Source organism: Anser brachyrhynchus, assembly GCF_964034855.1.
Source record: "Anser brachyrhynchus genome assembly, chromosome: 28".
Taxonomy (NCBI): Eukaryota; Metazoa; Chordata; class Aves; order Anseriformes; family Anatidae; genus Anser; species Anser brachyrhynchus.
In genome coordinates, this window is record NC_137721.1 from 2,223,286 (window position 1) to 2,249,263 (window position 25,978).

Consider the following 25,978-nt stretch of genomic DNA (forward strand, 5'->3'; position numbering starts at 1 on the left):
TAATCACAAACCAAAATCTTTACCGTCGGAAGGAAGGAAATAAACGAGATTATACAGCATCGAACAGCAACCAGTCGGTCTTGGCTCTATTATATATAATATATATACCACACCCCAGCGCCGGCCTCGCCTCTACGCGCGGGACGGGGATGAAGGAGGGGGGGGGGGGCACAGGCACCCCCCCCCAGACCCTCGCCACGGCCCCCCCCGGGGGCTGGCTGCCTCCGATTGTCGCCGGCTGTCCCCCCCCCCCCCAACCCGGTGACAACGGGCCCCATCCTGGCTGCGGGGGGGTCGGGGGGGGACACACGGGAGGGCCGCGGGGTTATTTACACGGCGGGGGCACGTACGTACATATTTATAGGCAGCGGGGGGGGGGGACGGGATGGTGGGGGGGCCGCAGCACGGAGAGGAACGAAACAAAGTGCATTTATACAGACTAGATCCAGCTCTCGCGGCCGGGGGGGGCGCAGGGGGGGGCCGAGCCGCGGCTGCCATGCAGGGTGGGGGCCGGCGGGGCGGGGGTCCCGCGCGCCCTCCTTCCAGCAGAAGCCCCCCCCCCCCAGCAGCCTGGGTCTCGAGGCTCCTCGCGCTCGCTGCCGGCCCCCGGGGGTGCCGGGGGGGGCTGGTGGGCAGCTCCCCCCCCCCCCCCCAGCTTCAGAGTGATTTTTAGGGGGGAGATTTGCCCCCCCCCCCACACCCCGCGGCGGGGCTAAAGGTCGGCGGTGTGAGCGGGGTCCTCGGCCAGGGGGGCTCGGCAGCCTGGAAGAGAAGGGGAGAAAGGGGGTGAGGGGGAGGGGGGGGCCATGAGGGGGGGGGGCAAAGGGGGGGGGGCGAGGGGGGCAGTGGGAAGAGGGTGGGGGGCGAGGGGAAGGTGAGAAGGGGATGAAAAGTGGGGTGGGGGCAAAATGGGGGGGGGAGAAATGGGTGAGAAGGGGGCGAAGGGGATGGGGAGAAGGGCAAAAAGGATGGAAAAAGGGGGGATAACGGGGGGGGGGCCAGGGAAAAAGGGGTCGGGGGGGGGGGCCAGGCACCGCCACTCACCCGGCGTGTTGGCGCTGGGGCCCTGCAGGCTCCGCAGGGTCAGGGGGCTGCCGCCCTCGGGGCTGGGGGGCCGCTGGGGCCCCCCCTCCGTCCCCGGGGCCGAGCCCCCCACGGGGGTGGCGTCGGGCGAGGAGCCGTGCCCCAGGGAGCGCAGCAGCTCCCGGTGGGCTCTTTCCACGGCCTGGGGGGGGCACAAAGAGAAAGGGCACGGAGATGGGGGTGGGGGGGGGGCGGCACGGGTTTGGGGGTGTCCCCCCCCATGCCAAAAAGCCCCCCCCCCCCCCCAAGGCACCGCGAAGGGGGCTCACCTTCAGCCTGTTGAGCTTGAGCGTCAGCTGCTCGATGGTGCGGAAGATGAGGTCGACGTCGCGGGGGGGGCCGGGGGGCTCCGGGGGGGCCTCGGCAGTGCTGGGGCAGGAGGAGAGGTCCCGGGGGGGGGAGCCCCGGGGGGGGCTGGGGGGCGGCGCAGGCTTGGGGGGTCCCAGGGGCATGCTGACGTAGAAGTAGTTGCCTGGAAGGGGGGGGGGGGGAGCAGTGTTGGGGTGGCGGGGGGGGGGCCGTGGGAGCACGGGGGGGGGGCTGGCGGCCTCATGGCCGGGGGGGGGGGCTGCAGGGGGGGGCATTTGTGGCAGGATCCGGCCACGGGATCGTGGGGCAGCGGGGCTGCCAGGGCGCTCGGTGGCATCTGCCGGGGGGGGGGGGGGGGGGGCACGGTCCTTGGGGACACGGCCCCCCCCCGTTCCCAGGGGACACAGCCCCCCCCCCAACCATCCCAGGGACGTGTCCCCCCCCCTGCCCCGTGTCATCGTTGGGACTCACGGCTCCCCCCGGGGGACACGGGGGCGCCCCCCCCATCACGGGGCCGCGCGTCCCTGCTGGGACCCGGGGACCCCCCCCCGGGCTGGGAACTGGGGGGGGGGGGGGGGGGGGGGTCCCTTTACCATCTACACGAGCTCCGCCTCCTTCCTGCAGCTCGGGTGCTGATTGGCTGCTGCCTGCAGGGGGCACCCCGGAAAGAGGGGGGGGGGGGTGAGCGGGACCCGCCACCGGCACCCAGCACCAGCACCAGCACCAGCACCCCAACACCAGCACCACCAGCACCCCACCACCAGCACCCACCACCAGCACCAGCACCCCACCACCAGCACCCCAATCCTGGTACCACCAGCACCCCAGCACCCACCACCAGCACCAGCACCCCACCACCAGCACCCCAATCCTGGTACCATCAGCACCCCAGCACCAGCACCCATCAGCACCCCACCACCAGCACCCCAATCCTGGCACCCATCAGCTCCTCAGCACCAGCACCACATCAGCGTCCCACCACCAGCACCAGCACCCACCAGCACCCAGCACCAGCACCCCACCGCCATACCCCAATCCTGGCATCCACCAGCACCCAGCACCAGCACCCCCCAGCACCCCCCAGCACCCACCACCAGCACCCACCAGCACCCACCAGCACCACCACCAGCACTCCACAGCACCCAGCACCAGCACCAGCACCCCAACACCAGCACCCCGATCCTGGCACCCATCAGCGTCCCATCACCAGCACCCCCCAGAACCCACCACCAGCACCCACCAGCACCCACCAGCACCCACCACCAGCACACCCAGCACCACCACCGGCACCCCAACACCAGCACCCCAGCACCAGCACCCACCAGCACCCACCAGCACCCACCACCAGCACACCCAGCACCACCACCGGCACCCCAACACCAGCACCCCAGCACCAGCACCCACCAGCACCCACCAGCACCCACCACCAGCACACCCAGCACCACCACCGGCACCCCAACACCAGCACCCCAGCACCAGCACCCACCAGCACCCATCAGCACCCCACCACCAGCACCCCAATCCTGGCACCCATCAGCTCCCCAGCACCAGCACCACATCAGCGTCCCACCACCAGCACCAGCACCCCCCAGCACCCCACCACCAGCACCCAGCACCAGCACCCACCAGCACCCACCAGCACCCAGCACCAGCACCCACCAGCACCCACCAGCACCACCACCAGCACTCCACAGCACCCAGCACCAGCACCCAGCACCAGGGCTGTGCACAGGGAGGGGGGGGGTCAACCTGCACCCCTCACCAGCACCCACCAGCACCACCACCACCACCGGCACCCCACAGCACCCAGCACCAGCACCCAGCGCCGTGCACAGGGAGCGGGGTTTACCCGCACCCCTCACGCAAACCTCGCGCAAGCAGGGAGCGAGCACCCAAATCGCAGCCGGGGGCAGGTACGGGAGAGAGAGGGCTGGGGGGGGGGGTGTCCTGGGTGCCCGCACCCCTGCCCGGCCCCTGGGTGGGGGGGGGGGCTGTCGGCAGCCCCCTACCTTTCCGGACGACCTTGTAGCCACCGGGCTCCTCCGCCGCCGGACGCGTCCGGCTCGTCTCCTCCCAGCTTCGGTGGTGCGGGGGCTTCGGTTCCTCGGGGGGTGCCGGGGGCTCGGCCAGCACCTCCTGGGAGGCCGAATCGTGGCCGCAGAGCACCGGGTCCCACGGCTGGGTGCCGCCGCTGACCGACGGCGTGGGCGTCACGTCGTCCTCGGGCTCCGCGTCGCGGCCGCCCAGGAGCCTCCGCAGGATCAGGAGCCGCAGGTTCTCCACTGGGATGGTGGTGGGGGGGGGAAGAGGCGGTTTTTGGGTGCCATCCCCGGCCCCTGCTCCCTCAGGGGACCCCCCCTCCTTGATCTCCCCCCCCCAAGGGCGCTCACCGTCCTCCAGGGCCGCCTCGGCCAGCCCCTCCGCCGAGAGCGGCACCGGCAGCGCCAGGCGCATGGGGGGCTCCGGGAAGGCTCCGGCCGCCCCCGCGGGCTCTTCCTCCCCTTCCTCCTCTACCTCGCTGCTTTGCGGCTCCTCGGGCAGCGCCGGGGGCTTCTCCTCGCCCAGCAGCTCGGCGGGATTGTCGTCTGCTGCGGGGACACGGGGTGGGGGGGCTCAGAGCTGCGCCCCCCCCACCCCACCCCGGGGACGGGGCAGCCGAGGCGGTGGGGGGGGCACGGGGGGGCTCACCTGAGGAGCTCTCCTCCGCCTCCGCTGCGGAGCCGGCGCCTCGGGACAGGATGGGGGAGACGTCGGCGTCCGGCAGCACCAGGCTACGAGGATGGAAAGGGGGGGGTTAGGCGGGGGGGGGGGCAGCAGCGACAAGGGGCCGGGAGCCCTGGCAGCCACCCCCAGGTCCCCAGCGAGCCGCTCTCGCACCAGGGGGGGAGCCGCGTCCCCAGCCCCCTGGGTCCGAGAGAGCCCGCGGCCCGCTGGCCTCGTCCCCCAGTGCCGAACCAGTGCCGAACTGGGCTCCGGCCCCGGCTCCCAGTAAGGCCCCGCCGCTCACCTGGAGGGGGCCGCGCGGGTGGGCTCCGGCGTCCGGCGCTTGGGGGGGAAGGTGGCATTCCTGGTGGAGCTCTGCACCGCCTCCTCCAGCACCTCCATCCACCTGGGGCGGCCCAGAGCAGCACCTTCAGCTCCTGGGGTGTTGGGGGGGGGGGGCACACCCGGAGGAACCCCCCCGTCCCCCAACCCCCAGTCCCCGCCAGCTCCCAGCGCCCGTCCCGCTCCTCCTTACGTGTTTTTCTCGGAGGACGTCAGCGCCACCAGCTCGTAGATCTGGGGGCCCAGCTCCGACGTGCAGATGATGAAGAGGGCTCGCTTATCTGCGCGGGGAGCGGGAGGAGGAAGGAGGTCGGGGTCCGGCGAGGGCCGCCCGGTCCCAGCAGGACAGGTCCCCTGCCACCCGCCTCGGGTCCCCCCCAAACCCCCCTACCTGTGGCCACGGAGCGGATGAGCACCGAGTTGAGCTTGAGGACGGGGCTGAAGGTCTGCTTGTTGTCCGAGGAGCCCAGCGCCGTCTTGCTGTGGCACTTGAGCACCAGCTTCTCGTCCTGCTTCTGCAGCAGCACCAGGAGGTCCTCCAGGAGCAGCACGTGCAGGTCTGCGGTGCGAGAGCGGACGGCGGGGGCTCAGCTCCTCGCAGCTCCTCGCAGCCGGGAGGGACGGTGGCCCCGCGGACACGCTGTCCCCGGCCGTCCCCAGCCTCACGGAGTCCCCAAAACGCCACCAGGACCCGGGGTGAAAGGCCCAGATCCTGCAGGAGGCTGGGGGGGGGGGCGGGATCTCCCGGCTCTCCCCGGGAAGGTCCGTACCCACGGTCTTGTCCTTGCCGATGCGCCAGGTGAGCGGCCCCTCGTGGATCATGCGCCGGGAGGTGAGGTCCAGGCTCTGCGGGGGGGGGCAGAGGGCAGCGGTGAGCGTGGCTGGCACCGGGCGACCCCCCCCCGAACCCCCCGGGGAGCTGGGGCTACCTTGAACTCGGCAGCCAGGGGGTTGCTGGTCCTCTCCAGCGAGGTGGCGTCCAGGCGTTTCTGGTAGCCCTCCAGGCGGTGCCGGTTCTCCGCTTGCTTCACGGCCTCGTTCACGTACTTGAGGATGTCCCGGCACTGGTCCCGGGCTCGGCACAGCTTGTCGTGCTCCGAGGTGCCCGCTGGGATGGCGGAGCGGAGCCGAGGGTCAGGAGGAGATGGATGGTGCTGCCCCATCCCTCCGTGCCAGCTCCCGCACCCGCAGCTGCACCCCGGGCTCAGAGATGAGCTCCCTGCTGAAAGGGGGGGAGGTTTCCCCCCCCCCAGCCCGGCTGGAAAGCAGCACGTCCTCCTCACAGCCCCCGGATTTGGCTCCGGGTGACAACGGAGAGGCACGAGCCCCACGGCCCAAAGCCATCGCTTCCTGAAGGACGTGCCCGAGGTGAGCGCACGGCCCCCGGTGCCCCCCCCCCAACCCGGCGCCCCCCCCGCCCCTACCCTCGGTGTGCTTGAGGATGTTCTCCAGCAGCAGCGGGTACTTGGTCAGGCGCTGCATTTCGGAGATGATCAAGTCCTTGAGCTGCAGGCGCCGGCACTGCGGGTTGCTTTCTGCTTCCTAGGGCGGGAGGAAGAGGATGAAGGCCCCGAGGTGCGACGGGGGCGAGCCGGGGGAGCGCCAGGGCGAGGAGCGGCCCAGGAGAGGAGCGAACCTGCATGAAGATCTGGAAACGGGTCTCCTTGCGCTGCTTGGTTTTGATCAGCTCCAGGGCGATGGACTGGTACGAGCAGAAGTCCGCAGTCACCTGCTGGATTTCCTCCTTGGCCAGGCCGTCGAACTGGGGGGGCACAGGGGGGGCTCGGTCACCCCGAGGCTTGGCCCACCCCGACCCCATCCAGGGCTCTCCCAGAGCTCGTCCGCCCCGCTGCCCTGGCTCCACAGAGCCCCCTCCATCCCCTCCAGCCCGTCCTCCCGGATAACCAGACGTCCCCAGGGCTGCCTCGCCCCCGCGCCCCCCCCGCAGCCGTCCCTCCTTACCCGAGACAGCATGAGATCCCCGATTTCCTTGATGATTGGTCCTTCTTCCCGGAGCTTCTTCATGGATTCGGAGAGAGAATCTGGGCGAGGATGCGAGAGACAAGAAGTGAGCTCGGACCGCTCGAATGAAATCTGCCAAGGAGCGGGGCACCGATGCCTGTCCTTGGATCACGCTACGCAAAGGCTGGTGACGCTCGGGCATCCCAGAGGCGGGCGCTGGCAGATCCCAGAATTTAACAGGCTCTGGAGAGCCACCGGGAAACGAGAGGGCGGAGAGGTGAGACAGGACGGCGCTGCCAGGCCTGCGGGGGAGAGGGGAAGGCGGGAGGGAGGAGGCTCACTGTGGATTTCGATCACGTCTGGGAGGTTGGGGAAGAGCAGCGCCAGCTCCTCGCGGGACAGCAGGCTCTCCTTCCTCATCCGCTGGTAGAAGAGGAGGTCGAGGACCCGGAGGATGCGGAGGTGAGACCCTTCCGTGGCAAAGAGCTCTGCGCGAGAGGCAGGCGGGCTTGGGGACGTCCCCTGGGCCTCCCGAGGCGCCGGCGGGGGGGGGCGGGAGACCCCCGGCTCCTTACCGTTGATCACCTCCTGCCGGTCGATCTCCTTCTGCGGCAGGCTGGCCAGCACCTCCCGGCCGACCGTGTGCTGCCAGTTCTGCGAGTCCAGCTCAGGCTCCAGGTCCGAGAGCTGGCCCTGCTCGTCCTCCAGGAGGTGAGGCAGGAAGGGGTCGACGCCGAAGCCCAGGCTGGGCGACTCGATGCTCCTGGGAGGGTGAAAGGCGGCGGTGGGAGTACGCCGCGGCGGCGGCCGCCAGCGAGCCCGCCTGCAGCGCTCCCAGCACAGCCAATATCTACCTGGGCCCTATTTCGGCTTGAACCCGGGACCTTCCGCACAAGAAGCACAAGCCTCTGACTCTCGAGCTAAAAGACTAGGTCCCCCAGCAGCCATCTACATAGGTCCATTAAGCTCCTGCGTGAGACACAAGGGAACAGAGGTGCCCCCTAGCCCCCGAGGACGGGGAGCTGCCGTTACGCAGCACGACTGCGCCAAGCCGGAGGCATCTCCGGGGACTCCCTCCCGGGGCAGCCCTGGGCGCCGTTTCCCCTTGTGCTCTGGCAAGGCCCCGGGGGGTGGGAAGGGAGAAGCTAGGCAGAGCCCCTCTGACCCCCCCCGGTCCCCTCTACAGTGACCCTCCTGCTCTGTAGGAAACCGGCCCCGCGGCAGGCTCGGGGCGGCGCGGTAGAGGCGATGGCAGCGGCGGCCGGGCCACTCACCTGCGTCCCATCTTGGGCGTGTAGGGGGGCGTGGGGTTTTCCAGCGACCTGGGGAGGGACAGGAGCATCACCCGCGAGCCCCCTCTGCCCGCCGCCGCACCCCTGCGGCGTTTCCCACCAGATTAAGCCCAATTTCCCCCCGGTTTCCCATGACGAACGTCAGCCCCGGAGCTCTGCAGGCAGCTGGGTGCCGCAGCGACCGTCCCATTCTGTGTGGCCAAGGCTTGGCCTTGACCCACGGAGCCTGCCCGGGAGGCAGCGTCACAGCCCGAGGGGGAGGTTTCAGGCCCCCGAGCATCCCAGCTCCCTCCTGAGGGCCGAGGGGAACCCGGGTGCCCCCCAGCCTGGGCTCCAGCAGCGGCTCCCACCTGGTGGACAGGCTGGAGGCGGAGGACGACGCCGACTGGTGAAGCCTGGTGGCCTCGGCTGCGGCATCCATGTCCACGTCGCTGCGGGACCGGGGCACGTTTTCTGCTTTCCGAGATTTCTTCATCTCCTCGCGGCCTTTCAAGCTCTCCGACCGGCCCAGCTTGACCTCGGCGCGGGAGCTGCAGCGGCGAGACAAAGCCGGGAGCAGTCAGGCCGAGCCCGCAGAGGCAGCAGGGACGCACACGTGCAGGAAAACTCAGGGTCCCGGCCAGAAAGAGCCCCGGGACCACCGAGGGCACCCGGCAGCCTCCACCCTACCCGTCAGCCTCCAGCAGGTCCTCGGGGAAGCTGCCGGTGGAGAGGCGCTGCGTGCCGGGCTCCTGGCTCTCGTAATGCTGGTTGTTCTCAAAGTGCTGGATAATGTTCCTCACATTGCCGGGTTTGACTGCTGGGGCGAAGGCGAGGAAGGGACCCCGGTGAGGGCGGGCAGGGGGAGCCGCCGGAGCTCACCACGGGGGTGTCCCCAAGGCCAGCGGGCAGCACCGGGGAGACGTCCCGAGCGCAGGCGGGGCAGCCCTCCTCCCGCCCCAACGCTGGGTGCCTCGGCGGGGGGATAAACCAAAAACCAAGCGCATGAGGTGAATGGCAAATAAAAGAAGAGGCCTTTTACCTTCGACAGGGGACAAAGGGACATGAAATGCTGAAAGGAAAAACAAAAATGAGATGTCAAATCAATCCTGCGTTTCAGCGGCGAAGGAGGCAGAGAGGGAGCGTGTGAGCTGACGGCATGAGAACTGAAAGCAGAAGGGGAGGAAGGGGAACACACACGGCTGTAGGCACACGTGCGGAGGCTCTCCACCATCCCAGCCCACCCCAGCAGCTCCTGGGCTGTGGCAGCCTGCAGGATGGGGTTATTTAGGATGAATTTTGGGGAGAGCTCAAGCTCAGCTCCCTTCCTGCTCCCCTCAAAGCCACGTGGGAGCACGGACGGCCCGGATAAGGGGTTTCCAATGGGCGGCTGGAGGAGGAGAGCGTGGGGGAGCTGCTGCGAGGTGCCTGCTGTGGGCGAAGGGGAGCCAAGGGCAGGCGGGTGGCTGCAGGTCCCCTCCGGCAGCGGGGCGTCGGTGGAACGGCGTCCCAGAAGGTGCCGGTACTCACTGCTCTGGGAGGAGATTTTGGGCTTCCCGATGTACTTGAGGATGGGGTTGCGCTTCTTGTCTTCCATGGCATCCTTGTCCTTCTTCGTGCTGCTGCTCTGTTGGGGCACCCGAGAGGAGCGCTGGCGTCACAGCGCGGCTCCCCAGGGTCACCCCGACCTCAGGAGGCGGCAGCACCATCCCCGAGGGCCGGCTGCCAGCCAGCCACCCACCTTCTTGGTCTTGGGGAAGAAGGGCAGCCACTTGTCCTTGTCCGGGAGGGCTTGCGCCTTCTCGCTGGCGCTGGCCACGCGCGGCTCCCGGCTGCGGATGCCGGTGTGGTTCATGTACGTGCTGAGGGCAAAGGCCATGGGGGAGCTGGAAGAGAGGCGAGCGTGAGCTGGAGGTGAGGCACCAGGACACAGTGTCGGGGGCTGGAGGAGGCGAACGAGGCCAGGATGGCCTGCGGGGTGTGGGGTGACGGGGTCTGCTCCTTCCCCAGGGCCACCCCGAGGGCCCCCGGGGATACACGGCACTGGGAGAGGGTGCCGCGGGCCAGCACGGGGAGGGGGTGCCCCTACACCTCCTCTCTGGGCCCCCCTTTTGCCTCCTGAGCTAACGACTGCAGTGCAGCTGCGTCTGGGCGCACGCCTGCCGTGTCCAGGGGTCACTCACCTCCTGTCCTCTTCATATTTGGACCTGGAAAGAGAGACAGGGATGAAAGAGCTTGTTTGGAAGGGTTCCTCTGCTCAGCCCCCAGGTGAGGTGCTCCCAGCACCGAGCCCTTCCTCCCCCCACTCCCCCCAGGAGCCCCCTCCTCCTGCCCCGATGCCAGCGCGCCCAGCTCCCGCTCCAAACTCTCCTTCCCCCAGTCTCCCCCAGTAACGACGGGGAGGTGGCAGGACGGAGGAGCCGAGCCCTTCCTGTGCCCGATCCCTTCCCGACGGGCACTCACAGGATGTCACCCAGCTGGGCCAGCTGCTTCTCGGCCACTTGCCGCTCCTTCTGGGGGTCCCCGTCCAGGTCGAGGAGGTCGTTCTCCCCATACAGGCTCCCCAGGCCCATGGTGCGCTTCGTCCTGCGGGCACACGGGGCTCAGTGCCACGAGCCTGGGCACCGGGCGGAGGCACGGGGGGGAGCACGACGGGCTCTGCGCCGCTGGGCCACCTGTAGTCCTGGATCTGCTCCTGGATCTCGGGCATCACCATCTCCTGAGCCTCAAAGAGGGCGGCTCGGACATCGTCCCCGTTCCGCAGGCGAGTCTCTGGGTGACAGGAGAGGACGGCCGGTGTCACCGCAGCCCGCGGGGGGGGGCACAGAGGATCCCCTGGCTGCCCCGGGGCAGGCTGCGAGAGCCTCGCCATCTGCCTGGAGCTCACCGACCCTCCTCACTCACCGATCTCAGCCAGGAGCTGCTCCGACACTTTCACTCGGAGAGGCTGGGGGAGGGAAGGCAACACAAGAGCAGCTCAGCACCGCTTCGCTTCTGCCAGGCAGCGAGCAGGGCTGGAAGGAGCTGGGGGTGCTGAAACCACGCTCACAGCAGCACCAAGCTGCTGGGGGAGGGTGCCCGTGCTCCTGCACCACCACCTGGCATTGCTGCAGCCAAGAGCTGAGAGTCTCAACGCTCCCAGACACACAAACGCCCGGCACTCATCTCAGCACCCAAAATACAAAATCCTCTGGAGCAGCGGGAGCGAAACCTGCTCCCTCCAAGCAGTAGGTGCCCCAGGAGCGCTAGGGGCAGAGCCTCGAGCCCCATCCTTGCTGCCAGGATGCTCCTGCTGCTCCTCCTGCTCCTGCTGCTCCTCCTGCGCCGAGCTGCCGGGCGCTGAGGCCGCTGCCGTTGTGCAACGCGTGGGTACGCGCCTTACGCAACGTGCACCGATGCGGAGGAACCAGCAAAGCGACGGCAGCGGCAAAAACGCCGTTAAAAAAAAAGGGCCGTTGTGCAAGGGATGTGACACCGAAGTGCGAGGTTGGCTTTCCAGCTGATTCCCCTCCCGTCTCCCGTCCCCACGCAGGCTCACAGCTCCGGTCCTCACCGCATTCCTCTCCAAGAAGATGTTCCAGATTTCCTTTCCCAAGACCCGGGAATCCTTCGCGGCCGTCTGCTGGCACACGTCTGCGCATAAGTAGAAGAGCTGCAAGGAGGGGAGAGCGGAGCTGGTCAGCGAGGAGGGAGGAAGGGCTCGAGGCAGGAAGGTGAAACGCTCAGTAACGCCGGACGGCCATGAAACAGGAAATGCTCACGGGGGTCCGGGGAGGGCAGCACCCTCCCCGTGCCACGCCTGGGAGGAAGGGGAGGCCGTGTAACCCTACACTGGGCTTTCCCCTCGCCGCAGGCACGGCTGGGGACACCGCTGGCTGGCAGCTGCCTGCGGCAGGAGCCGGCTGCCGGAGCCCTGCGTGGAGCCCGCGCTTTGCCAAGGCGCTCTGCAAACCGTCAGCGCCCTGCGGGACCCCAGGGAAACGGGGAGGGCCCCGAACACGCTGCCCCGTCGCTATTTCCCCCCGTTTGGTGCCCGTAGCTCTTACCAGGGGGCTGGGATCGGCCTGGGAGAAGATGTAGCGCAGGAAGACCCCCAGGTGTGCCGGCCGCGACTTGAGCTTGCCCAGGTCCTGGAAGAGGGAGTCGCACTGCAGGACCCGGAGGAGAAAGCACCGGTTAGGCAAGAAAGGAACCGAATTCTCCGGATTATCCCCACCCCGCGGCTCATCGCTGGCCTAAACCCCAGCCCCTGCTCCCCATCTCCCACCCCGACGGGGCCACCGGCCTCCCCCTGGACCAGCACCGCCAGCTCGACCGGGGCCATCCCCGTCCCCGCCGCGTGGGTGAGGTGACAGCAGAGGCTGGGCGATGGGGGCAGCGGAGGTCAGCGGCCCGGCTGAAATCCTCCTTGGGAGGATTTCTAAATGCCACCGCTTCCCGGGCACCAGGGCACGCGGCGACAAAGGGAAGGCCGTGGGAGGGGTGAGAGCCCCGTCCCGTGACCCCGGCCAGCCGCCCCCGACGAGACGGGACGAAAGCCAAGAGGAGCTTGGCCGCCGCTACCTCGTTGTTGAAGTATCCCGGGTCGTAATCCTCCTCCGGCCCGATGATGAGGGGGCGTCCCGCGCGCTCCGATCCCTGCAAGGGACAAGGGACGGCGCTGGGAGCCAGGCGCCGGCTTCGGGGAGCGCAGGGACGCCCGCCGGGCCGTCCCCAGCGCCGCGGCACCCAACCCATGGCAGGGCAGGATCGGCCCCGTCCTACCTGCTCGGCGGTGGGGGCGAAGGGGGTGTCGGAGCCCTGGCGGCGGTGGTGCTGGTAGAGGCGGGAGGTGATGACCGGGGAGGTCCGCGGGCTGTCCAGGCCGTGGTCGGAGAGGACGGAGTTGCGGTTCAGGGACATCTGCTCGGGATGACGGGGAGGTGATGGAGGGGACGGGTGCGGGGACGGCTCCGCGCCACCACCGGGGGCTGGGGGGGGCTCTCGCCCGCCCGGCCGAGATGTTTGGGGCTGTCTCGGGAGCAGTTTCCAGCTCAGAGACCCTGAGACCCCGTTATCAATGGGCCCGGGGAACCTGGACACCACAGCCATGCTCCGGGGCTATTGGGAGGACTTTGGGACTGGGACCATGATCCCGGGTACGCTGTGTTTCAGGATCTGCCTTGCGTGGCCAAAAAATTCAGAGCTGAGACCGTGTTACCAGAAATTCAGCTTGTTCAGAAGGCAAACAAGTAACTACACCCGCAAAGCCAGGTCCTCGGCTCCTAGCGGTGCACAGCGCCCTCCGTCTGAGGCTCACTGCTGTCCTCAGCCACCCCAGGTGAGGGGCAGCGGGTTTCCACCCCCATTTTCACCCCCCCCGGCAGTGCCCGGCAGCGGTTGGGGTGCGCTCTCACCTCGCTGAAGGAGGGGAACCGCTCTGTGCCCGACTCCAAGCCGCTGTCACCGTCCTGAGAGTCCAGCGAGAGGCGGCCTGCGGACGGAGAAGGGGCTGAGCCCCGCGTTTGGGACTGCCCCACACAGCGGGACAGGGAAGGGCCAAGCTGCCAGCACCGCTCACCTTCTGCCGCTCTGAAAGCGGCCAAGCCGGAGTCACCGCAGAGCCGCCCCGAATCCTGCAAGGAGAGGCGTTGGGATGCCACCAAGCGCGCGGGGACACCCGGGCATGGAGCAAGGGGACGCCCGGCTGCAGCGGCTCCCACCCGCGGCAGCAAATTCGGGAAAGCGCAAACATCTCCGCCACCCTGCCCGGCCACCTCCAGCCCCGGAGGGAGCCCAGGACACCCGAACCGTAACCAGGACGTCCCAACTCCGCGAATTTCCCCCAGAAGCTCCCGCGCGTCTCCCGTACCACGGAGCCGCCGGTCTCCTGGAGGATTTTGAGCTGCAGCTGGCTGACCCGCCGGCGTGCCCCCTCGATCTGCTCCTCCACCACGGTGGCGGGGTTGCGGCTGTAGGCCTCGTAGAAGCGCTGGGCGGAGAGACGAGGATGCTCACGAGGGCCCCGAGCCCGTCGGCCCATCCCACAGCCCGCGGGGAGAGGGAAAAGGCGCAGCTGAAGGGGGCGGCGGGCTGACCGCGCACCCGCGTGCTGCAGGGGCTCCCCCGGGCCAGCACCCGAATATCCTCCCTCTCCCCCCGACGCCAGCGCGGCCCGGCGGAGGCGCTGCGGACTGCGGCGAGCGGGGACGAAGGGCTGAGAGAGGTGAGCTGCCCCCGGGGGGAGGGAAAACCCAGCCCGGGAGGAGGATTTCCTCGGGGGGAAGGAAAAATGCTGTGCCTGCACCGTACCTGCAGCTCTGCCTCCTCCTGCCGCAGCATGTTGCGGAGAATCTGCGTGGCGTGCTTCTGAACCTCGGGGTCCTGCAACGGAGGGAGGGTGGGCGCGAAAGAGAGGGGCTGAGCCTTGCCCGTCTCCCCCCCCCCCCCACCTCGGCCACGCAGGGAGGGGGGCGGCGGGCAGGGGGGGGGCGGCGGGCGGGGTGCGCAACCTGCAGGGGTTTGGGGCCGGTGATGCGCTGCGGCGGTGGGAGCGGCGGGGGCGGAGGCGGCGGGGGGCAAGCGGGGGCGACGCGGGGAGCCCCCGGCGTGCTCACGTCTTGCTGGGAGCTGGAGAGCCCCACCGACGGCGGGGGGGAGCCCAGGAGGGTCAGAGCGACGTAGGCGCCAGCTGGAAGAAGCCGGGAGCGGGGAGGGAAGGGAAGGGAGAGAAAAAGTTGCGTTATTCGCTGCCTGGACCCCAAACGTCGGGCAAGTGTCACGGCACCGGGGTGGCCGCGTCCCCGTCCCTGTGAGCCTGTGCAGGAAGGACCGGGACGGGTTTCCTCATCTTCTCCCAAGAACCAAGCCCTGTCTTTAGGCCTCACAGCTGGGGATTTACGACGGGCCTCATCCCCAGAAGCAAAAAGGGACGGAAAGCTCTGGGCGGCAGCAGGCTCGATGCTCCCTGGTGCCCTCCGTCCACGGGGAAAACCGTGCCAGCATGGGGCAGAGCTGAGAAGCTGCTGGTTCTGCCGCGGGGAGGCCAGCTGAGCTGTGCTTTTCGGGCCCCGGTTTCCCCGCCGCGGGGCAGACCGTGCCCATCGGCCGCGGCTGCGGGGGCTGAGCCGCCCCCGTCACGTCCGTGCGCCTCCCACCCATCTCCTCCGCGGCTCCCAGCCGTACTCACACTTGATCAGCTTGACCACCTCGAGGTGGGAGCTGTTGGTCACCATCATGCCGTTCACCTGGCGAGGGGAGGAGAGGGGAGGAGCGGCGTCAGGCCGGGGCGCGCGGGGCGGCGGCGAGGCGGGGGGCCGGGGGTGCTCACCTTGACGATGCGGTCGCCCTCCTGCACCCCGGCTCTCATGGCCGCTCCTCCTGCCGCACAGCCAGGACACACGGACGTCACCAAGGCCGCGCGCTGCCAGGCTCGCCGCAGCCCCCAGCGCCGCCTGCCAGCCCCAGGAAGCCCCGCGCCGCTCGTGCAGCCGCGGCCCAAACTTTTCCAGCCCTGGCCGGAGCCGGGACCCCCCCATCCCCGGTTCCCCCCGGTCCCCGGTGACTCCTGCCCGTCCCCAGAGCCGCCTCCGTCCAAAGGCAGGAGCGGGGGCCCAGGAGGAGCAGCGCCGCTCTGCCTCCTCTCTCCCCCTGCCTCCACCCCCCCGGCCCGCTCTGTAACAAAGCCGTCGAGGTTAAAAGACGCGAAAAATGCTCTTTTCTTCCAGCCAAAACCGAGAGGAAATGTTTCCATCAGCTCCGACTCCGGGCCAAGGGCCCGAGACACGGCAGCGAGCTCGGAGAGTGGAAAGTCCACGGGATTGCTGGGACTCCTCCGGCTTTAACGCTCGCGTTGGTGGCAGCTGGAGGAGCCCGGGGGTGCGGGAGTCCCCCCCTGTCCTGCACCCGGGCGCTCGCCCTCGCCGGGGCACCCACGCACCCCTGACCACGCACTGAGCACCGGCACCTCCAGGAAGGGTCCCCGTCCCCATCCGCGTCCCCCTGGGACAAGGGGGGGGGTCTCTCCACGCAGCTCCCGGTGCAGGAGAGAGGACCTCCGGCGCTGACCTGCCCTCGAAACTCGCAGCGTTTTCCCTTCCCTATATTCTCATTTTTCCTGGCTTTCGGGCTAGGAGGGGGGGGGGGGGGAAGGGGGAGGAGGTGGGAACATCCGCTGTAAAATAAGCAGCTCATTGTCTGTCTAAATTGCTGCTCCGAGCCCTGCCACCCCGCAAAGTCATTATACAGCAAAACCGGCAGCGTCTCCTGCAGCACAGCGCCAAGAGCCGCCGCGGGCTGCTGGATCTGTGTTTACCCAGGGCTGCCGAAGGGAATTCCCCAGCCACCCACCCGCCGGCTGCACGGGGAGGGGGGGGGGGAGCCCGGCCTTAACCTGGCGCTGCCCCCAGGGCGGGGAGCTGCGGGTACCCTCGCCCCGAAACCTCCTCCCTTCTCCCGCAGCGGCCGCCACGGGCAGGATGCGGCCGCTGCGGGGCTGAGGGAGGAAACCCGCACCCCCCCCACCACCACCACCGGCTGCGGGTCCCCCCCCGCCGTCCCCTCCGCCCCCTCACCTGGCCGCACGGACTGGACGAGGACGATGCGGTCCCCGCTGACCGTGAAGCCGAAGCCATGCTGGTCCTTCTGGATGATGACGCAGCGCTGGACCAGACCTGGGGAGGGACGGGAGAGGAATAAAAAGCGAGGCTCTGAGCTTCGGATCCCCCGGTGCGCCCGGTTTCGGGGGCCACAGCCCCCGCCTGGCCCCCCTGGCAGCAGCAGCAGCAGCAGCAGCAGCAGGAGCAGGAGGAGCAGGAGCAGGAGCAGCAGCAGCAGCAGCAGCAGGAGCAGCAGCAGCAGGAGCAGCAGCAGCAGCAGCAGCAGCAGAAGCCACCCCGTCTTCTGCAGCCCCCCAGGGGACGTTTCAGAGGCCGTTTGCAACCCCATTTCCCTCCCCACCCATGCCCCGGGGACGGATGAGATGCACTGCCAGTGCTGGGTGCTGCAGGGCGCAGGCAGGGCGCTCAGCGCCATCCTGGAGAAGCCGCCGAGAGGGGCAGCGCAGCCTACCTGTGGTTTCGGAGGAGTCAGAGGGCTGGCGGCGGTGGCCGGGAGACCTCCGCTCCGAAGACGAATCGCCCAGGGAAGACAGGCTGCTCAACCTGCGGGGGAGGAGAGCGGGGTCGGGCAGATGGAGCGACCCCAAGGCACCGCCGGGACCTGGGACCTGTCCCCTTCTCGGCAAAAACCGATGCCCGGCGCTGGAAAGCATCGGCAGCTGGCACCCATCCATCTCCCCCCCAGCTGCCTGGCCTCGGGAAAACGCCTCTCCCAGCCCAGCCCCGCCACCGGGCTCGGGGGGAACCCCTGGGGACGCTCGGGGAGAGCCCCAGGGGATGCTCGGGGTCCCGAGTGGGGCTGAGGGAGAGCAGCGGAGGGGACAGGCAGGGGACAGACGCCTCACGCAGGGCGCGCAGCCGCAGGTCTCAGCGGGCTGCAAGGGAAGGACAGAGACACAGCCGCGAGGGACGGACGGGGACGGACGGACAGACAGACGGACAGACCACGGACGGGTGCTCGAGCGTTCCTCCCCTCGCTGAGCCTCCCCGGTGCTGCGGGAAGGCTTCGGGTGCGGGACGCGGGAGCTGGTTGGGGCGCTCGGCGCACCACAGGGACGCAGCCGCTCACCGGCTGCCAAGGGCTGCGGCAGGAGGAGGGGGCCCTGCCTCCGTCCCCCGAGCCGGTCCCATCCCCGTCCCTCCTCCTGCCAGCCCCAGCAGCCCCCCCGGGGCCGTGCTGCTGGCGCAGGGGTCCCAAAGCGCCCGGAGAAGCGCTGCGGGGCTCACGGCACCGCTGGCAGGAGCGGCCGCCGGTCCTTGCCGTGCGCCCCAAAGGCGGCGAAGAAGCGAGGCTGCAGCGTGCGAGCAGCCCCGAGCCCGCTTCCCGGGGGCAGAAACCCCAAGCGGAGCCAGGGTGGTGGCAGGAGGCACGAGGCCCCGAGGACAGCGGTGCGGGGAGGACAGAAAGAGGAGATGAATGGAACAAGAGACGGAGGGACCCCGAACCGCCTCCCCGCATCCTGCGCTCCCTCCGGGGCTTCTCCTCCCGCCCGGCACGGCCTCGGAGACTCGGACACCGCCTGCGCGAGTCCTCCCGGCCTTGGGAAGGAGCAGGGACAGGGGGCGGGAGGCAGGGGGGCTGCGGGAAGCCTGGGGAGAGGGCGAGCAGCCTCTAGGAGCACCAGGCACCCCCGGATGGAGCTCCATCTCCTGTAGCTCCGGGCACACGCAAGCCCACGCGTGCGCTCGTGCCGAGCTGCCCCACGCTGGCACCAAAACCCAGGCTGCGGGAGGTGGGGGGGCACCCAGCAGGGTCCCTGCACAGCCCCAAACCCCCCCACCAGGGGAAGGAAAGTTGGAGCCCACGGCAGCGCCAGCCCGAGAACCTCGCTGCCGCTTTCCAAGACGCAACGGCTCCCGAAACCACAATTACAGGCGCGCTGGGGTAATTGCGCCCCTTTCCGTGGGATCAGCACTCTCCTGCGCGTCCCCTCCCTGCCTGGCACCCCCCGGCCAAGCCGGAGAGCAGGGACGGACGTTTCCATCGCACGGGGCTGGCCAACGCCTCCTGCTCCAGCTCCTTCCCTCGTTTCCTACCCCGGTGATGCAAACAGCCCCCCCAAAAAAAAGGGGACGAAATCAGGCCCTCGGTGGGAAGGAGCCCGGGCAGATCCGTGGCCTGGGGGATTTGGTGAGGGTTCAGCGGAGACGGGAAACGAAGGGACAGGGCCCCGCTTTGAGGCGAGCCTTTGGGAGCAGACCTTCCCGCAAACCCTAAGCCCCCCAGCCTCGAGCTGAGCCGGCGGCTTTCCCTCCTGGCACACGGGAGGCGCGGGGGCACGGCACCGGCGTGATCCCGCTGAGATTACCCGCGGGATTACCCGGCTGGTCAGGCGGTGCCGTTAATCCAGGCCAAGGAAGGATCGGCTCCTCTTTTGGCATCGCCCCGGATGCGAGGACTTAAGAGGGGAGGCGCTGACGAACGCGGCCGGGGCCCGAGCAGCCTTTTAGGGCCGGCTTTAGGGCGAGCTCCTGGGTGCCCAAAGGTGCCCGCGTGCGCCCGGAGCCCGGCCGGCAGCCCCCAGCCCCGCACCAGCACGACGCGGGGCGACGCCAACGCCACGCTTACGGCGGGATCCCCTTCCCGCACAGCCCGCGGAAGCCAGGCCAGCGCCAGCTTATTTCCGTCTCCAAGAGTCGTTTAATTCGGCTTTGCGTAAGCTTCTTCCTAATTGACTTACGGCGAGCCAAAACGGGGCCGTTTCTAACCAAAGGCCGCGCGGGCGCTTGCGCCGCCTCGACTCGGTCCTGACCCTGGTGCGGGTTTCCAGCTGCAGCAGCTCCTCCAGCAGCGCCGGGGTTTCTCCTTCGGCGCCGACTGCCACGTTCCCGCAGGGATTTTGGCCCCGCAGATGTTTGCCCGGGGGGGTGACGGGCTCCCCGCACGGGGCACACGAACGAGCCCTGCGCCTTTGGTGGCCACGCGCTCGCTCGGGGACGCCATCGGGTCCCAAACCAGCGCCCGCAGAAGGACCCGCGGTCAGGTTTTCCTACAGGCTTTAGCTCCGAGGCCCTTCAGGCTCCTCCGGGGCCCGAAATTCCTTGGGAATTGCCGGCTGACTCACGCCAGCACCCTTGACTCATCGGGGCCCGGCACAGCGGGCCCGGGGCCAGGCTCCGGCCGCTCGCCCGCTCCAAACCGGCATCGGCGGCGATGGCCCTCGGAGCGTCCCCGTCCCCGCCCGACCGCTCGGGTGTCCCACGCTCCGCTGCGCCCGGGCCACGTCACGTTACTGGCCTGAGGTTCTTTGCCCCGATTCCGGCTATTTTTAGCTCAATTATCATCTCTGGTCGGGATTTCCCCCGTGGCAGCACGCTGGGGGTGCTGAGCCCCCCACGGCGAGGCACGGCGGGAGCCCAGCACCCGGCGGGGTCGAGGTGGGCACCGCCAGCTTTGTCCGGCTCCTTTGCCTCTTTGTTTCCTTCGGGACAGGGCACTCTGGACAATTCAGCTCGAAAAAGGGTGGGGGAAAAAATCAATAAAAAGGGAGAAAAATCAGCACCCACGCCCCAGAGCAAACACCTAGGGCCCGGCCCGCGCTGCCACCTCAGGAGCCCGCGCAGGGCGAACGGCGCAATTAAAAGATGAAGAGGGAAACGGAATCGAACCCGCAAAGTGGGTCAGCCTCCAGCCAGCGCCTCGCAGCCGCTGCCTCCGAGGCGCCGCGCTCTTTTTTTTCCTTCCAGGGCTCCAAATGGCTGCTCCCCGCGGTGCCCCCCTCCCGGGGACGCGACGCTCGGGCACGGTCGCGCCGCCGCGGGCCCCGCCAGCGGGGCGAGAGCTGCGGGAAAGAGAAATAAATCGGGGAAAAAAAAACAAAGGCAAAACCACAACTCGGGGAGGGAAATGCGCCTCCCGGGGGAGGGATGCCCGACTCGCCACCCCGGCGGGCCCAGCAGCGGGATGCCGCGGTGGAGGCAGCGCCGCGCCGATCCGCCGCTCCCCGCTGCAAGCCCGCAGCCCTGCCCAGCCGCGGCCCTTCCCGTGCCGGCCGCCTCCCGATATTTGGGGGCAGGAAGGAAGGAAGGAAGGAAGGAATTTCAGCTAAAAATGATTCAACTTCCTCCCCTTCCCCCCCCCCCCCCATCCATTCCCCACGGCGCCGCAGAGGGACGCGGCGTTTGCCCGGCCGCGTCCAGCCCCGGCACGTGCGCAGCGCCCGGCGGCTTCCTCGCCGCTGCCCGCGCCGGTGCCGGGTTCGGTCCCAAATCTGCCCCCTGCTCCCGCGGCGGGGCCCGGCCGCTCGCCTGCCGAACGATGACGCACGGGGGAAGCTCGTAATTACGGGTCCGCTCCCAAGTTTGTGCGCGGAGGCAGATCGCAGCCTTGCCGAGGCTGCTGCTGGCGGGGCGAAGCGGAGGGCGCGCGGTCCCGTCCACACCGGGGTCCCCGCGGCTGCCGAAAAAACCCCGCAGCTGCTCTGCCCGTCCGCGCCAGGAGGCCGCGGTCCAACCTGGCTCATTTTTGGGGTTTTCTGCAGCAAATCTCCCCCCTTTATTATTTTTTTTCAGCTTTTATTTCCGAGGGAAAGCGGCGAAGCGAAGCCTCGGCCCGTGGGTAACGATTTCCATTTTGCAAATCAGACGCAAAGCCGCCCCCCCCCGCCCCCCAGTCCACGCCGCAGCAAACCAAATTCAAATCCCTGGATTCCTGCAGCAGCAACCTCGCTGCAGCAGGCAGGGGATTCTGCGAGAGCTTTGTTTAAATTAAGGTTTTTAATTAAAAGGAGGAAAAAAAAAAAAAAAATTAACCCGGCGAGCGCAGCAGCCCTGCCTATTTATTGGCAGAGCAGGCGCCGTTCCCCACGTCTCTAATTGTCTGTGTGCTGCAAATTTTTGTAATGCCAGGTCCCTGCGGGGAGGCTGCGCCTCGGGAGCTGGTGGGTTTCGTAAAACGGGTGGAAGAGCCCAAGGAGGGGACGCGAGGGTCCGGCCACGGCCCTCGCTCGGGTCCCCGGTGCCCTCGCTTGGGTCCCTGGTCCCCTCGCTTGGGTCCCCGGTCCCCTCGCTTGGGTCCCCGGTCCCCTCGCTTGGGTCCCCGGTGCCCTTGCTTGGGTCCCCGGTGCCCTCGCTTGGGTCCCTGATCCTCTCACTTGGGTCCCCAGTCCCCTCGCTTGGGTCCCCGGTGCCCTTGCTTGGGTCCCCGGTCCCGCAGCGTGCCAAGGGGCGGCACGGGGCCACTCGAAGCGCCCCGGCCGTGCCAAGCAGGGCAAGGGGCCGGAGGCCGAGGCGGGAGCTGCCGGGCGGCAGCGTGTCCAGAAGGCTCCCGTTGCTCAAGAGCCGCGAGCCGCGCCCGCGGAGATCGGCAGCAGGAGCACGAGGGGCCGCGAGAGCCGGGCCGGGAGGCGAGGACGGGCAGCACCGGGTCTTTATGTCTCCATCAGCCGGCGTTCGCGACGCGCGCCGCTCGGGAGCCGTGCTGCCTAAATGCCAGGCATCGGTACCGCCACCAGCGGAGTTCAGCGAGCCGAGCAGCAGCCCCCGGGGAGCCCTCTCCACCCACCCGATTTTGTCTGAAAAAGCGCCTGTGCCACCCTTCCCCGCCCTGCCCGCGAGGAGAGCGCGCCACGGGAGCGCGGAGGGAGTCGGACGGGGCAATCAGGGCCGGGATCCCGATCCCCAGCGAAGGAAGCGCGATTCCCACGCAGCGCAGGGCCCGGCTCTGCCAGGAACGGGGCCAGGGCCCGCGGGGAAAGGCAGCAAGCGGCTCCGGCCGGAGCACGAGCTCCAAACCCTGCCCGAACCCTCCCCACCGGTGCCGCCGGGGCCGATCAGCCCCGGATAAACCCAGCCCGGCTGAGCTGGACGGCCCAGCGGCCGCTGGCGGCCGCCGACGGCGCTTTGGGGGTGCGAGACGTGGGTGTAGCGGCGAGATGGGGAATAACCTGCCCCGCGGCGACGTCTCCTCCCCGAGCGCCCTCGCGGAGGCGAGCCGTGCGCCCTGCGGCGGGGCAGCTCGCGTCTCCTCGTGTCAGCGCGGCTCGGGAACGGGTGCGAACAACCGCCGGGGGGGGAACGCCTCCCGCGGGGTCCTCCCGCGACCGAAACCTCACCGAGGAGGGAGGCCGGAGGGCAGAGGCCGAGCCCGGGTGGGAGCCACAGCGGGGCCCCCTGCTCTCCGTGCGCCCCCGGCCCCAAAAGCGGCCCGGGGACGGGGAGCCGGGAGGAGCGGGGCAGCCCTGCCGGGGCTCCGCGGGGGGGAAGCGGAGGGAGAAAGGCCTCGCTTTAACCCGTTCTCACGTCGCCTGTGGCTTCGAGAGCGGCTCCCAGGGCGCTTCAGGCACCTGACCTTAAAGGGCGGCAGAGACGGCGGCTATTTAAAGAGCGCGGGGCGGCCCCGAGCCCCGCAGTAACGCCCGGCGCTCGCCCAGGTTGCAGCGAGCGGCACCCCCTGCGCCCCCGGGGGCTTTTCTTTCTTGCGGGGCCCCAGCCAACGAACCCGGGGGCAAAGCCCGGCGGGGCGGCTTCGAAGGCCGCGCTCCACCCCGGAGGTGGAAGCGCCCCGTTTATCCCGCGGGCAGGGCGAGCCCAGCACTGAGGAGCGGGGATAACGCAGGGAGCACCTGCCCTCGTGCCTCCTCCAGCCTCCGGCGAGGCTCCCGGCACCCCGGGGGCGCTCAGGGGCGAGCACCGTCCCCCCCCGGAGCTCCCGGCCCTGCCCCACGCTCGGGGCCGTGGCGCGAGCGAGGTCGCGGACCCCTCCTGCCGTGCCGCGTCCCCACACGGGGACGCCGGATGGGGGTTCCCAAAACTGAGCCTCGGCCGTGGGGGGCCGCAGCCGCCCTGCCCCAGCCCCTCACCCTCCTGCCTCCGTCCCGGCGCTAAAAAAAGGCAGTCCGCAGCCGCCCTGCCCCAGCCCCTCACCCTCCTGCCTCCGTCCCGGCACTAAAAAAAGGCAGTGGGGCTTTTTTTGGGGGTACGACGTGCAAACTCGTCGCCCTCTTCCTCACGCAGGAAGGAAAATGCCCATCTCCAACCCCCAAACCCCCCCACCCCCGGGGAAGGGCAGTGTCCGGAGCTCTGCCCGGCGCCACGCTGCCCACGCCGGGACGGGACGCGAGCGGCGAGCACGGGGCCAGTGCCGCTCGCCCTGCCCGTGCAACGTCCCCCTCTCCATCCCAGGGCCAGAGGCGCCCGTTCCTTGCAGATTTAACCCCAAACGCAGGCCCCAAGGCCACGTCCCAGCCCTTTATTATATATGTTATTATTATATAGCTGCGGGAGGTGGGAGAGCAGAGGGGCACCGGCCCCGACCCCGTAACCCGGCGCTCACCTGGCCGCCCCTTCCCTCCCACGAAATCGGGTCGAAACGGAGGAAAATCGGGGCAAAACGCCCCCTCCGCGTGCCCGGGGGGCGGGGGGGGGCCCCGATATCGGTATGGGACAGCGGAGGACCAAACCTCCTTCCTTCTCCTTTCGGCCACCGTTTCCCACCGCCGCCGGGGCGCCCGCTGCCGTTTGAGGCTGCGTGGCCGCCTTCGGTCGGGCTCTTTGGGTTTTTTCCCCTCCCCGGGGGGGGGGCCGACGGCCGGTCCCGAGGACGCGGGGCCGTAAGGGCAGCACCGGTGGGCTCGCGGGGGCGGCGAGCCTGGGGTGCCCTTCCTGACGGCCACCTCGCCGCGGATCCGCTGGCCACCTTGCTGCGGATCCACCGGCCTTTCGGGAGCCCCAAGGCAACGAGGAGCGCCCCGGGGACGCGATAAAAGCCTTTGGGGGGTGTGTGTGTGTGTGTGGGGGGGGGTCCCGGGTTCGCAGCTGCATGGCAGCCCCCCCCCCCCTCCTGCGGACCCCGAGGACCGCGAGGTTCGGACGTTTGGGGAGCCCTGGCCGCGGCGGCGGCACCCCGTTTGTATTAATTGCAATTAACCCAACGCCTCCCCGCGGGGCCGGCGGGAGCGACGGGGAGCCCGCGGCTCTCGGTGGCCCCCCCCCCCCCCGGGGGTCCGCGTCGTGCCGGGGGGCCGGGAGCTGCGGGAGGACCCCGATTTCCCCACCCCCCCTTGCCCTGACCCCGCTCCCCGATGGGACCCCGGCTGTGTGACCCTAACCCCCCTGACCCCCATTTCACAGGGGCCCCACTGAAGCCCCCCCCCAGCACCACCAACCCCCCCCTCTACCAAGCGCAGCGGGAGCCAAATTCACTACGGGGACACGGGGGGGGGGGGGGGGCCTCACTGGGGACCCCCCCCTTCGTAGGAACCTCCCCTTTTACAGGGACCCCCCTTTTTGTAGGGTTCCCCCCCTTTCGTAGCAACACCACCGAAGCCCCCCCCCACAACAACACCAGGATCCAAACCCACTGCGGGGACATGGGGGGGGCGTCCTTGCTGGGGACCCCCCTTTGGTAGGGCCCCCCCTTTTAGCAGGGCCCCCCCTTTTCGTAGGGACCCCCCCTTTTTCATAGCAACCCCACTGAACCCCCCCAAGCGCACCAGGAGTCAAACCCAGGACACGGGGGGGGCATCCTCACTGGGGACCCCCCCTTCCGTAGGGACCCCCCTTTTATAGGGATCCCCCCTTTCGTAGCAACCCCACCGAAGCCCCCCCCCCCCCAACAACCACACCAGGATCCAAACCCACTGCGGGGACACGGGGGGGGGGGCATCCTTGCTGCAGACCCCCCCTTTCCTAGGGACCCCCTATTTTCGTAGCCCCCCCCCTTTCGCAGGGCCCCCCCCTTCACAGGGACCCCCTTTTCCACAGAGACCCCCCCCTTTCCACAACAACCCCCCTGACCCCCCCAACCACACCAGCGGCCAAACCCACGCCACGGGGGCCGCCTCACTGGGGACCCCCCCATTTCGTAGCCCCCCCCCCTTTTTCATAGCCCACCCCCCCCCCCCCGGCTTTCCTAGGGCCCCCCCTTTCCCCACCGACCCCCCTGACCCCCCCACCCACCCCAGAATCCGACCCCATACCGCGGGGGGCATCTCACTAGGCCCCCCCCTTTCCTAAGGACCCCCTTTCCCGCAGGACCCCCCCCATTTTTGTAGCCCCCCCCCCCTTTCCTACCCCCCCCTTCCCCCACCGACCCCCCCGACCCCCCCCACCCACACCACGACCCGACCCCGTACCGCGGGGCCCGTCTCACCGAGGGACCCCCCCCCCTTTTTATACATTTTCACCCCCCCTTTCTCACAGCGACCCCCCCCCCACCCCCTCACCCCCCCACCCCCCCATCCCCACCGGCTCCGCAACCCCCAGGGCCGGGGCTCTCCCCCCCCCCCCACCAAGGCCGCGTTCCCTCCCCCCCCCCCCTTCATTCCCCAGCCCTCGCAGCCCCTCCCCAAACCCGGGGGGCTCCCCCCAAAGCCCCGTGCCCCCCCCCGCCCCCCCCCCGGCCCCTCTCCTACCTGTCGAGGGCGGCCTGCGGCGGCCTCACGCTCATGGTGGCCTCCCCCGGCGGCCGCCGCCCGGGGGCCCTGGGCCTCGGCTCCGCTCTCAGGGCTCCGGGAGCCGCCGCCGCCCGCCGCCCCCCCCCCACCCCCGCCGGCCGCCACCATCCCCGGCGGCCCCCCGGCGGGCCCTGCCCGGCCCGGCCCCGGCTCGCTTCGACCCGGCTCCGGTTCAACGAACCCACCCCCCCCCCCAAAGGCTTCGCTTCCAGCTCCCCCCCCCCCCGCCCCCCCCCCCCCCCCGCGCCGCCACCGAGCGCCCGCCCGGCGGCGCTGGGGGGCCGGGCCGAGGGAGAGGCCTAGGGGCCGCTCCCAA

The 25,978-nt window shown here is 69.7% G+C and overlaps 1 protein-coding gene across 4 annotated transcripts; it reads right to left on the reverse strand.

The window, feature by feature from the left end:
- ARHGEF11 (Rho guanine nucleotide exchange factor 11) lies at nucleotides 1-25,875 on the reverse strand. 4 transcript variants are annotated; one of them, XM_080570207.1, is made up of 41 exons: nucleotides 25,621-25,875; nucleotides 16,719-16,810; nucleotides 16,223-16,321; nucleotides 14,980-15,029; nucleotides 14,839-14,896; nucleotides 14,162-14,340; nucleotides 13,962-14,033; nucleotides 13,522-13,641; nucleotides 13,231-13,285; nucleotides 13,067-13,143; nucleotides 12,435-12,572; nucleotides 12,234-12,308; nucleotides 11,717-11,818; nucleotides 11,224-11,322; nucleotides 10,575-10,617; nucleotides 10,346-10,442; nucleotides 10,134-10,256; nucleotides 9,854-9,877; nucleotides 9,412-9,556; nucleotides 9,201-9,297; nucleotides 8,713-8,742; nucleotides 8,361-8,490; nucleotides 8,042-8,221; nucleotides 7,674-7,721; nucleotides 6,975-7,162; nucleotides 6,741-6,887; nucleotides 6,400-6,479; nucleotides 6,074-6,199; nucleotides 5,862-5,979; nucleotides 5,367-5,545; nucleotides 5,208-5,283; nucleotides 4,829-4,996; nucleotides 4,631-4,718; nucleotides 4,400-4,501; nucleotides 4,081-4,163; nucleotides 3,783-3,980; nucleotides 3,402-3,674; nucleotides 1,986-2,039; nucleotides 1,353-1,555; nucleotides 1,045-1,225; nucleotides 1-762 (listed from the first exon to the last, which is right to left on the reverse strand). In XM_080570207.1, the coding sequence occupies exons 1-41, from the start codon at nucleotides 25,653-25,655 to the stop codon at nucleotides 713-715; spliced, it is 4,482 nt and encodes a 1,493-aa protein (XP_080426333.1). In that variant the 5' UTR covers nucleotides 25,656-25,875; the 3' UTR covers nucleotides 1-712. The 4 variants fall into 4 exon arrangements, with proteins under 4 accessions (XP_080426333.1, XP_080426331.1, XP_080426330.1 ...); XM_080570205.1 differs by lacking the exon at nucleotides 25,621-25,875 and adding an exon at nucleotides 19,877-20,370 and having other exon boundaries at nucleotides 8,361-8,487; XM_080570204.1 differs by lacking the exon at nucleotides 25,621-25,875 and adding an exon at nucleotides 19,877-20,370.
- Nucleotides 25,876-25,978: the final 103 nt, after the last annotated feature.

What these genes read in the sequence shown, in the direction of transcription:
- ARHGEF11 (XM_080570204.1), bottom strand. Translation starts at nt 20,355, where the DNA reads ATGGGGGGGGGGGGGGAAGGGGAGGAAGTTGAATCATTTTTAGCTGAA. An exon ending in TCGCCCCCACCGCCGAGCAG is followed by an intron (nt 12,309 to 12,434) that starts GTAGGACGGGGC and finishes TGTCCCTTGCAG; the next exon opens with GGATCGGAGCGCGCGGGACG. An exon ending in CCCTGGCTGCCGAGTTCAAG is followed by an intron (nt 5,284 to 5,366) that starts GTAGCCCCAGCT and finishes CCCCCCCCGCAG; the next exon opens with AGCCTGGACCTCACCTCCCG.